Here is a 12,418-nt window from a genome sequence, read left to right as displayed (position 1 = left end):
TCGGGGGCTGTACGCTCTGCTGAACAGATGCTACTGAATGATCACATAGAGTTATTATAGGAATATAATAGAAATATTCTAGGCAGCAGTTTGTCTTTATGGCCCTCTTGCTCTTGCTCATCTTTCCCTGTGGCACTGTTCTTTAAAAGCCACAACATAAAATTGAATATGGATCCAAGACCAAACTAGAGTCCAAACAAACTTGCACAAACCTCAATCAGTAAAAGGATCATTGAGTTGAGAAGATGAATATTTTCATTTGAACAACCCCTCTGCTACAGGGGGACGGCAGGTCAACAAGGGGGATGGCAACCGTCCCAAAATGTCTTCACTATTCCTACTTACAAATCCTTCACTCAGTTACGGTGGCCCACTTCCAAATGAAAGGCTCAATCATTTATAAAGATTGCACTGAACGATGATGCTGAATTCAGTTTTTGAAACAAAAATCACAAAAGCCAAGAATGTTTTCCAACGATTGAGTACTTCTTTTATTGTGTTTGTTGTCCGGGAATTCCTTGAACCAACCATCTACAAATCTGAGCTTTTTACCAGCGGTGAGTAGCTCCTCCATGTCCATTGTGTATCGCACTGTTATACAAGAGTGTCCATTAAAAAAAGCGATATTTTAGTATGAAAAATGACCCTTTCAAGTATACTTTATTGTGTAATAGTTTCTATGTGAAGGCTTTACATACTCAAACTCAAAACATGGTTACAATGACTCCCAATGTAGATGTAGATGTGAAACCATTCGACTAATCCTGATCCCTGATCAGTTATTCAGCATTCCTAAAAAACAGAAAAACGAGTCTAATGTAATTTTGGTCCTGGCAATACAATATGTGCAATACAAAGATAATTAGCATTTACATTTTCGGTCATCAGAACCAGACAGTGTGACCAACCATGAACCCAAGACGAGGCACGTTTGAACATTTGATGGTGATGCGGGGAGAAAGGAAGAATTGAGAAACCACAAAAACAGAGAGGTAGGCGCGGTGAGAATCCCCAACACAGGTTGTGTGCTGTTGAAGCCTGACCTGAACCCCACCGAGGCCAAGGGGACTAATTGTTAATTAAGCCAGGCTGATGAAAAAGAGCTCAAGTGTAAATGAATGTGTCAGTCTGGAGGAGCACTCAGACACACCTTTTACCCCCACAAAGGAAAATCAGCATTATTTTAAACTTGACGGTGCACTCCAGCGGTTCAGAGCGGCTGGTTATTATTCATGGTGAAATTAAAGTTCTGATATTGTTGGTAAAAATGAGAGAGGGAGACAAAAAATGAAGGGGAAAAAAAACAAGAAGAAGGCGAAGGAAGATTAGGTATAAATCATGGGAGACGGTGGATAAGCTGGTGGAAATGTGTGAGTCACTGTATTGAGGTGGTAAAATAAATTGTACCTTGGGGCAAAAGGTGGAAACAGGGAAGAATATGAAAGGATATCATTGACTCTTTCCGAAGCAGAATAAAAAATGAACACAGCCCGTTTATTAACAAAATCCTCCAAGACTTTTCTGATGTTCAGCTGTCTAATCAATGACATAATCGCTGCCATCTTCTAGCCTTTTCCTGCTCCTGTGGCCTGGGGGCAGGACTGAGGCAGATTTAAAGCAATGTCCCTGAGACTGTCTCTCTCCTCCCGGATCTCCTGTAAGTCCTGATCAATGAGGGACATCCGGCTCTGTTGTTCCTGCGCAGCCGAATGCAGCTTCTGGATTTTTAAGCCCAGCGTCGGGCTCTCGACGCTCCCGCGAAGCATGCTCAGGCGGCGCGCTGTCTCGTTCAAGATCCGGTCAAATCTCTCCAGCGGCACGTTCCCATCTGGTCCGGACAGATGGAGAGAGAGGAAACAGAAGACTGAGGCATCACATGTTTTTGTTTTGTAGATCATTACCAGGGTACCCCCAGGGCTCTCACAGTTAGGTTTAAGACTTTTAAAAAACACCACTTGAAATGACATTTAATGCCAACTTCATGACCACACTGGTAAAACTAAGGATGTAATGGAACATCCGCGTGGAACCGTATGTTGTAAAACTGCTCGTTATATAGTGGAAAGGCAAGAGGAAATGAAGATTAAAGTGAGCAGGGAACTAAACAGAAGCTTAGTAATTGTTGTAAAGCTCAGATGCATGCGCCGTATAAAACTGAACCACACTTCCTGACCTCATACTCTCTATTAAAACAGGACCCTGTGTCCTCTGCTACGCTGGTGAAACCGGTTGCTTGGTTGATTGCCGATTAGATACTCTTTATACGGGGGTCAAAGTAAGTCCTATCGCTCCAAACTTTTTAAAGATTTCCATCATAAATAGCATTAGCCCTCATGATCATCACCTCAAATAGACTTAACGCACTCGTATTTTGGATTCTGCTGCCACCTACGGTTTTAAAACAACAGCTAGCTAATGCTAGCTTGTAAGTACAAAGGTGCCATTTAGTTAGTTTTCTCTCCTGATAGCTGACTGATTTGGAGAAACATCGCCCTGCAGACCCATGATTTTAGACGCAAGCATGTACAAAGTCAGGGGTGGGAAGTAACGAGTAACAAGTAATGCACATGGGTAAAAAGGTAGTTTTTTGTATTTCATGTTCCTGTCTTAAAACCGTACTTCCACTCTTTACCCAGGTATAATTTCGAGCCAGTACTCTACTTTTTACGACACCACATTTGGTGAAGTATATTTGAATACAAATATTTTTGGCTTTATTTCAGTTGTAAAACTTAATTTAGGAGTAATACTGTTACAACTGTTAGCGACTGGCTGCTGTTTCAGTTCAGTTTCAGTCAGCGTATGTTTAAATCACATACAAATGTTGAAATTGATATCATTCTATGTGAATAACTTCCTTTATTTGTTTGTAATGTCTGTTTACTGCAGAACACTACCGGTGCTCAGGTCTCCTGCATACTCTCTGACCAGAGTAGGATACCTCTACTGCAAAATGTCAAGTTTTCAGCTGCCTGGAGGAAAAGAGAAGCACCACCTGTCTTTTGACCCAGATGCACTGACGATGGGGGCAAAACCCAGAACAAAAGACAGCTTCCAGCCACAATCTCTGTCCACATCTGGCCACACTAAGTCTTAAAAAGACAACAGTGAAAGAAAACAACTCTGAACTCCGCTTTTATAAACTTCTCTTCTGACCTCTACAAGCACATAGGAACAAGTTGCCTGTACTGAAGGTCAAAATGTAGTTGGCTTGCTAATTTTTGCATGTATGTAAATACTTCATGTTTCATGTTAATCTTGTGGTCTGGTGGGCTTTTAAATTGGTGCACTTAAGCGAGCAGTTAATCGAACATAAACGGCAACATTTCTTTAATAACCGCAATTCTAAGGTTACACACACACAAAACATTTTATACACTTGACAGTTATTTCTGATGTTAACGGTACTCAAGATCTTGCGTGTACCCTGATTACATGGTTCATAAATGGAAGTCCTACATCAGTGATTCAGAAGGTGGATCAGCCTCCATGATAACCTAATTACATTCATTTGGTCATTATCCTCTCGAGCGTGTTAACGCATCGACCACAAGTGCCAGATCCCCGCCTTTCTGGTTAATTCTACATTATAAAAGGAATTGGGTTTGAATTAATAGGGTCAGAAATGATTTCAACACTGGGATTTACCCACAAAGTAAACAGGATTTGGGCCCAATGAAAACCAGTTATTCTTCCTTTACCATGGGGATAAAAATCTGGGAAATATTTCCATGTTTAATGAGGCATTAAAAAGCACCGAGCTCTTTAGCGATCTGACATTTAAGGTGTAATGAAGATTTATGAGCTTTATAGACATGGAAGACTAAAAAGTAGCTGCGGCGAAAATCATCTATACGAGAATGACTTACCAATCTTGCTGATTAGGTCGGTGAGTGTATCAGAATAGGCCTTTAAACGGAGCTTGGCGGCTTCCATGTCTTCCTTTACTCTGGTCAGGGACACTACAGGCTGCAGATAAAGAGACATCCTCTTGAAACAGTCTTTAAAAGCTGCACACAGGAAGTACAGATCAATATGCATAGATTCTGCTGTTCAAATGTGTATATATCCGTGTCGGGGTACCTCTGAGGTGATCTGGGAGTTTGCTCTGTCAGTCAGCATCTCCTGCTCAGTCAGCTGTTGTAAAGCAGAGTCTACATGAGCGCTGAGGTGAGCAGATGCAGTCCTGGTATGCTTGGCTTGGGTCAGAATGGCTTTGGATTCCTGCACATGAAGAAAGACGGAAAAATACAACTAAGGGAAGAGGGAATGGCAACAGAACAAGACTAAGCCGTGTTAGCAGCTCTGTGAGGCTGCAAACATTCACTAGTTGAACGCAAAGTACAGCTGACGTCGATGGGAATGCCATCATCGTAGCGGGTACCGACTGCACACATACCTTTGCCACAGCATGTGCTGTTCGTTCCGCCTCCTTTGTAGTGTTACTGGAGAGGCTGGAGTTTTCCAGAGCTGGCTTTAGCGTCTTCTCAATCTGCGAGACCCTTTTCCTGACATCAGCTAGAACTTTTTCCTCCAGTGGTCTCTCCTTCTTCATTGCAGCCTGTGTCTGGGTCTGCCGACGAGGCCACTCCCTCACCATGTCTGAGTGGATGATTGCGAGGAGAAAAGTATGATGATTAAACTTAGTTAGCTAATCTGCTTCATCGGGACTGTGTTGGTGTGGTTTGAACAGATTTACAGCGGCCAAACAACCAACTGTTGTCAAGTACTCGGTCAAATGTTGCTTATTATATATTTTCAACTGAGAAGTGAGTGGAAAATCTCTCATGCGCAACAACCAAAACTGTTTTGACTTTGGAAGACAATTTTTGTATTTGTCAGGAAACAGGTTTGCAGGTTGTTTAAGATTTAAGGTTGTGTTAAATAAAATAAGTTCCTCTGCGCTGCTTTTTCAATCAAAGTCCGAGGAAACAAAATGACTCAAGACTCGGCCAAGATTTCATTCATAAAGTCGACGCTGGAAAAAAATCTCAAAAACTTTCGCACTTCATTACATGTTTCACGGAAAAAAGCTGCTGCTGCTGCTGCATTCAATGCATGTCAAGTAGGTCAAAACATTACAATGGCGATGACACATTTATTATAGTAATATCGAGTCTGTAGCTCTCTGTGTTTGTTTTGGTGTCAGTACTTGACATTTCAATTTGAGTGGAATAATTCAGCTGGAAGTTCAATAAAAAACATTATGCAAGACAGACAGTGGGAGAGAGTGAAAAAGAAGAAAAAAGAAGTCATATAGAGAAAAACACACTCACTTTCTAGTTCTCTGTGCAGGGCGATGGCGTCCGATTCCACCTCTTTCCCCGTCACCACGGAAGACAAAGCCACGACCTTTGCCTCCTGAGCACGAGCTTGCAGCTTGAGAAAGAGACAAGTGGGATGAGACGTGACCTCAGTGGAGCTGAGTGTATTCAAAAGCTTGAAGCGATGTTGTATCAAATGCTTTAATGTGGTCTAAACTGGTGGGAGGACAGCGTAGGGGCAATTAAAAGATTTCACAGCCATGCCCGGGGCTCTGTAATGCTACGCTACAGCTAAATGCTAATGTCAGCATGCTAATGTGAGCACAATGTTACTGATGCCGTGCTGATGTTTAGCAGGTATGATGTCTACAATGTTCACCATGTTAGGTCAATATGTGAATGCTAGCATTTGATAATGACCAATAAACACAAAGTACAGAGAAGGCTGATGGGGGATTCTTCCAGGGGATCATAATCATCTGTAGGCCAACCAAATGTCATCCATCCCGTAGTTGTTAAGACACTTCATTCAGACACATGAACATAGTATCTGTCTGGGGTTTGTCTCCTTCCTGAACCCAAGTATATTTTAACCCAGACTATCATCTCTTATCTTTTCTGCCATCCCGTGATAGTCAGAGGTAAAACATGTACAAATTTATCATTTGTAGAACCACAATTACATTTCTATCTCTACTCGCAGACAAGCATACTAGTCTTGCATAGTTAGGCCCGTCTCCTCAGCGCTGGAGAAAGGTCTGGCTTCACTCATTATCACAGCGCTATAGGGGAAATCGTCTTGGGCAGTGAAAAGCACAGGATGCAGTGATCTTGCCTCTAAAAGTATGCTAAATCCCTGCAGAAGAACACGTAACATTTACATATCTTCATATCGTTAGCGACCAGGTTAGGGTTACTTGCTATTTTCAGCATGTATCTTGCGAGCTCAGAGGTTGTAATTGAGCTGTAATTTAAAAACGTAACACCACAGACAGCGGAAGGGGAGGAGAATGCCGACTGAAATAAGTTGGCCAATGGCAGGCTTCATACTCAGTCTACACACAGTGAGTAGGACTATTTGCGTGCCAGTTAGGCAGAGTTGACGTAGTCGGGGCCACAACCAAAGAGAAAAATCCAATAAGCATGCAAAATATCGTGCCATAAAGCCATGTGCTGCAGTAAATGTAGTCACCTCGCTGATGACATCCACCACCTCCAGTTTCTTATTGGCAGTCTGTTTTCGAAGCTCCGTCTCCTCTCCCATCTTCATGATGAGTTCGTTGTTGGTCTGAATTTGCCGGTCCAGCTCCTCTGTCTGCTTTAGCAGGCCCGCGCCCCACTAAACAGGAAACAGAAATACACAAACGCAACACTTTCATTTAAACAATCCCCTTTTGCAAGAGACTCTGCCTTCATGTAGCCATTTACAGAGGGCACACAAGCCTATTTGTGTCATTTTATGGTGTTTTGTCTGCTCAGAGATGCTGCAGTGGTTAATCACCCTCCCTTGGAACAACATGTACCCCCATGAGTAGCAAATCCTGCCAGAATCGTCTCTCCTGTGCCTAATCAGTGTCCCCCTCTCCTTGCCAAATGTGAAATTAAGAAAAAAAATGAAGTGCAGTTAACTGCCCACTCTTCAAAAAAATGAAAGATACTGATACCTCTATATGAGCCGAGTTAAATGAGCCATAATGGCTTCTTATATATGTGCAGCTATCAAACGAGCTCTGACGAGGCTAAATGATTTTATAATGTTACATAATAACACTTCAAATTCCCCCGCAGGTGCTGTCCAAACTGACCTCTGTTGTGTGGCTGATTGGATGTGTTTGGTTGAGCTGTGTTTGGTCGGGCTCTGGCGATGGGCTGGCATCTGTCAGAGCCAGCTGACGTAAGGATGATGTGATGTTACCCAGGGCAAGCTTTAAACCAGCAGCTTCCTCCTCCAGGGCCAGCTGCTGGGCAGCGGTATCGTTCACCTGCGCTGTCAGGTTTTCTTTCTGCTGCTGCATGTGTGTGATTCTGAGGTAAAAGTAGAGGAAAGGTAGTGAAATATAATGTACTGTGATAACAACTTTTGAATTTTTCTATCAATATCAGGATTTGACTAATTAGTGCCAAGATAATGAAAAGAGACACTAAGCTTCAGATTCATTAGAGCCTTTCGTGCAATTCACACCGTTTAGCACATTTAATTTCATATCTGAGATTATTTAAGGGGAGATATATAACAGATATCACCATGAAACTTCTGATTACTGACATTAAGACAGGTTTTAATTATCTACTGTAAATGTAAGTAATCAGCAGAATTATATTTTTAGGTGGTCTCCTTTCGTCCCCTTCTTGACAACATGATGTCTCAAGAACGCCTTGAGGGAATATCGTCCAGTTTGGTTCAAGCGTCCACCATGATTTGAGGATGCCCTGATTAGATTTTGGTGGTCAAAAGGTCAAAGGTTAAGGTCATTGTGATCTCATGGCACCACATTCTGGTTAGTACTGTTGCCTCACAGCAAGAAGCTCCCGGGTTTGAGTCCCTGCTGGGGCCGGGGCCCTTCTTCTGCATGTTCTCCCTGTGCTTCCATGGGTTGTCTCCGGGTTATCTTCTTCCCACAGTCCAAAGACATGCAAGTGAGATTAACTCTTAATTGCCCAAGTGAATGTGAGAGTGTCTGGTTCTTTGTCACTATATGTCAGCCCTGTCGCTCTGGTATTGGCTTCACCCTCCCACGACCCTGGGAGAAGATAAGTGGTTATGAATAATGTATAAATGATAATGTGTAAATAAATGAATAAATTAAGAATTCATATGCTAATTACTAACGCTAAATATGGGATACAATGATGAAGTTATGACATTTGATGTCCAAAGGGTCAGAGGTTAAATGCACTGTGACATCATAATATTCTGCAAAAAATGGTACTGGCCATTATTCAGCTCTGGAACAGCAACTTGACTGGTGCGTGGAGGCGATTCGGTAATTATAGTTTTGTATCAGAAGTTTGCAAGTGAGGCAGTCTTATTAAATATGCACTAACTTGCGTAAATGTGTAAAACATAAATCTGAACACCTAAATATTTATTAAGGAGGTTTTCTTAAACACTAGTCTGAAAGTAAACGGCAGAGAAATAGCCCAAAATCTCAAAAAATGATTGGTGCATGAAAAAATAGTGTTTTCAGCCGTGGTGTTTTTCCCCCTTAAGAAATGATCATAGTGTGCCTTACTGAAATCAATATAAAGCTGTGAACAAGACACTGCAGCTTGTTATAAGAGAGTAAAGAGGAGTAAAGAGAAGGAGGCGACGCTGTGCAAAGAAAGCATGATGAATTCACGAGAGGTGATAGACAGCGTGGTGGATGTTAAAGTGCCACTTTTATCACCTCCACAGCTGTAATGATACCCAATCTGTTTTGCCTCGACAGAGCAGAAACACCCAAATCACAGTGTGTGTGTGTGTGTGTGTGTGTGTGTGTGTGTGTCATCACAGTGTTCTCGCTAAAAATATATTCTTTTAACAGGAATTAATCTCACATGTTTGGGGAGAACACTGATATGCCTGAGGTTGTTGTTAGTGCCTTTTCAAAAACAGCCTGTATGGTAAAAGGCAATCAAACAAGTTAAAGTTTAAAATAGACAGTTCTGCAGAGAGATAGTTGATTCTTGAGTCTCGTTGCCAGGTTGTCAAATACTGACGCTTTGGGTTGGTCCACAGGATGCTGGCCAGGACAAAGCATCAGAAGTATTAGTGGAAAATCGTACTTGAAGTATCAGAAGTAAAAGTACTCAGCAGAAAAATGAGCCCCATACACACACGTATTATTATTTTATAGATTGTTCAGAGTGATGCATCAGTAGTTTTTTATTTTTGTAGATGTAAATATGGAGCGAGTTCTACTTTATGCAGTCAGGTACTTTGGGGTCCCAAACTAAATTTGGAGGGGAGATGATTGATGGAGCGGGGAAGGAGAAAATAAACTGTTTCTGCTACACAAGTAAAAAATAAAATCTTTAGGCTTCACTCAAATCTTGTATGTTGGCATCAAACAGATATCTATTGGGAAATTAGAGGGAAAATCTCTTATGGTGTCCACAGGGACGTTGTTTGACGCATTGGACGCTTGACCAAAACAGGCAACACCCTCTGACAACCACGCAAAAACTCAAATCAGACCAACATGGCGGCTCGTTTAGAAACTTTCTCTAATATTACAAAAATACTTACGATAGTAGACATTTTAGGGAACAAATTAGCCATGCAGTTGCTGAATCTGTCTTTGGGTTAGCCCCATTTCTCGAAACACTACACTCCCAGAATGCATTGCATGGCAGCTTATATAAACAATGAATGGGAAGCGTAGAAATGACGGATCCTGTGGACGCCTAGAGTACCATTAACAAGCTTAATACAGTTTGATTTAACAACTGAAGGCACATTTGGCTTTATTAAAACTTCCAGCGAACGATAAAGAGGCAAAAAATGATTTTTATTGACTTTCGGGACGGTCGACACAGAACAAATACAAGGAATACAAGGAATGTAAAACCACCTCACCAGTGGTTAAAAATGTAAACCAGCACAAAAGAGACAATTACCAGCATGCAGCATTATGTTCTGAACGGATACTTAAACAAACGTGATTTGAAATGTGGGATAAGTCAAGATTTCGCTCATCAGTTACAAAAAAAGGTGATTTCTTTGTTGTCTCTACAGATGGAGAACGCTTGTGACAGTGACAGAAGAGAATCAAGATAAGCTAAATCAAACAATCTTAGTCTAAACGAGAAGGTAATGTATAGATAACTCAACTCTTGTCTTAACACAGGCCCGTCGTTAGTGACAAAACCTTTGCCATCTTTTCTGATTGGATCGCTGTCCTGCCAATAAAATGCATCTGATCTGCTTAAGTCGCCAACACATTCGGAGATACGTGTGGCAAATGCAATTTTTACGCAGCCCATCTGTGGCTGAACTGCCCAATTCACAATCTAAAGTGACACACACACACACACACACGCACACACACACACACACACACACACAGTCATATAGCAGTGCTCCAAAGATTAACAAAACTCTCCTGAACCGAGCTGACTACTGTTAGACGGGGGTAATCAATTTTGAGTTGCTCGCTTCTTGCTCTCATCATAGCCACCGGAGGGCTTTTTGCATCATTCTGTCTAGCATTCAGGATAATCCTCAGAGCAATCACACGCTAGGAGATGCAGCGAGCGTGCTGCAAATCCAAGAAAGCAATAGGCTTACAGTGGAGAGAAGCTGTCCCCCTGTGGCTAAATGTCTTACTCCTAAACTCCAATGTGCTTTAAAGGGCCTCTGTGAAGAAGACGACCTCGAGCTGTAATACAGGGGTAGGTGCACTTTGATGGAAATATACTGCGGAAGTGCAATAATCCTGGGAGTAATGCAGCTTGTTGGGATTTTGCAATACAAGATGCTTTATGTTAACGGGAGACATTTTTTTTCGGCTTGTGCTCGTCTGCACGGGTGTGTGTGTGTGTGTGTGTTTGGATTCGGTGTTGTGCTCACCGCTCTGTTAGGTTCCTGATGTACTCCTCTGTGGAGTTGTCCTGCAGCAGATCCATCAGGAATCCGAAGGTCTGCTTCGAGGCTGTTACCGCCCTGCTGGCTACGGCCTCAATGTGGTCTGCCGTTTCTCTGTGACTACGAGGGAGGAAAAAAAGGGGAAGACAAAGTGAAAAGGAGAGAGTGAGTTACATAGAATAACAGACCATTACAACCGCCTGAGGAGAGACGAAATGGATTTCAGCATCGACGGCTTCCCCTCACTGGCTCCGCAGTCAAGATTTCTCTAACTACCACATAATAGTGGTGCATAGATGGAGCAGCCAGGGGCATCGATTCACAGAGGCCTAACAACTATGTAAGTGACAAGCTGAGGGAAGGAAGCAAGAGGAGATGTTGCATGGATTGAAACAGCGGTCGTTAATTATAATTGGCCAGATAAAAAACTCCATAGACCTGACTTACCTTTTCATTAGGACCTGCGAGTCATTGACCATAATGTTCCATTCGTTCGGTCCTGACAACACCTCAAAAGGAATGATCTATGAAGGAGGAAGAGGGAAAGAAAGCAGGTCTGGGAAATTAAAAAAGTATAGGGTGAGCCTCGAAGAGACTTCGAACTGTGTTGACATGCTTAATTAAATCATGTGAACTAAAGTCTTTGTCTAAAAAAAGTCTCACTACGGCTGAAAGGAGAGTTTTTTCTTTTTTTGTTTTACACCCAGCTCTGTTTGCGTGGATCTGTGTGAAAGCTGATTTAACTATAATTACAACTTCTGTAATAGTTCTTGGTGAAATGGGAGTTATCGCCATACTGACTTTGTATGAGAAACATGGTGTCATCATCCAGAGACTATTTTTAACACAGGAGTTCAGATGATGGGTAGAGAACAGTATCACATGGAGCCACCATTTCTAGTCCCTGCTGAGTAGCCGTCCAATAATTTTAGCACTTTTCATACAAAATATGGATCCTACAGTGCTTTACATCAACATACAAAATCATTAAGTACACACATTAGAAGTAAAACAATAGACATTTAGAGGCATATAAGGTCAAAAACAGCATATAGGATACCAGAGTGAAACATGCACATCGGGTCATTGGTGCTAAAAACGGATTTGTGTTTTCTAGAGATTTTGGGATTTCCCAGACTGAATAACTACCACACATATAAACACAAACTGCTTAGCTAGCAGGACAGAGTTAGCCCACTGAAACAGCTGATGGAGGATGCAGGAGTGGCTGAACAGAGTTTCAGTGTGATCCAAACATTTCCAATAACTCAAGAATGTTGCAGTGCCCAAAAGTCAAAATGACTTAAATATAGAATAAAAGATCAATGGAATCTCTTCAGAAATATGCTAAATATTTATCTTTGAAATCTATTCTGCTCCAATCTATATCATTTAGCCTTGCAACATTTCCACTTTGCACAAGGGAGGTGTAAACCTGCATTAACCTGGTGGTCTAGCAGCAATCTATAACAGCACCATAAATTATTTTCATTAAAGAAAGTTGATACTCAATATATATACATATACTCACATACCCAACAACCCCCTTTAATTCAATCAAGCCTAAATAGTATAGAATAAAATA

General features: G+C 41.8%; 1 protein-coding gene across 1 annotated transcript in view; it reads right to left on the bottom strand.

The window, feature by feature from the left end:
- Nucleotides 1-1,565: 1,565 nt before the first annotated feature.
- Nucleotides 1,566-12,418, bottom strand: part of lamc3 (laminin, gamma 3) — a 116,116-nt gene continuing 105,263 nt past the window's right edge. The window contains exons 20-28 of the mRNA XM_073478265.1: nt 11,281-11,357; nt 10,819-10,953; nt 7,132-7,289; nt 6,457-6,605; nt 5,277-5,379; nt 4,400-4,602; nt 4,084-4,224; nt 3,870-3,969; nt 1,566-1,828 (exon numbers count right to left, since the gene is read on the bottom strand). Of these exons, the coding sequence (XP_073334366.1) occupies nt 1,566-1,828; nt 3,870-3,969; nt 4,084-4,224; nt 4,400-4,602; nt 5,277-5,379; nt 6,457-6,605; nt 7,132-7,289; nt 10,819-10,953; nt 11,281-11,357 (1,329 nt within the window). The remainder of the gene's footprint in view (nt 1,829-3,869; nt 3,970-4,083; nt 4,225-4,399; nt 4,603-5,276; nt 5,380-6,456; nt 6,606-7,131; nt 7,290-10,818; nt 10,954-11,280; nt 11,358-12,418) is intronic.

This window comes from Pagrus major, chromosome 12 (assembly GCF_040436345.1).
Source record: "Pagrus major chromosome 12, Pma_NU_1.0".
NCBI classification, from domain to species: domain Eukaryota; kingdom Metazoa; phylum Chordata; class Actinopteri; order Spariformes; family Sparidae; genus Pagrus; species Pagrus major.
This window is presented reverse-complemented; position numbering and strand designations above follow the sequence as displayed.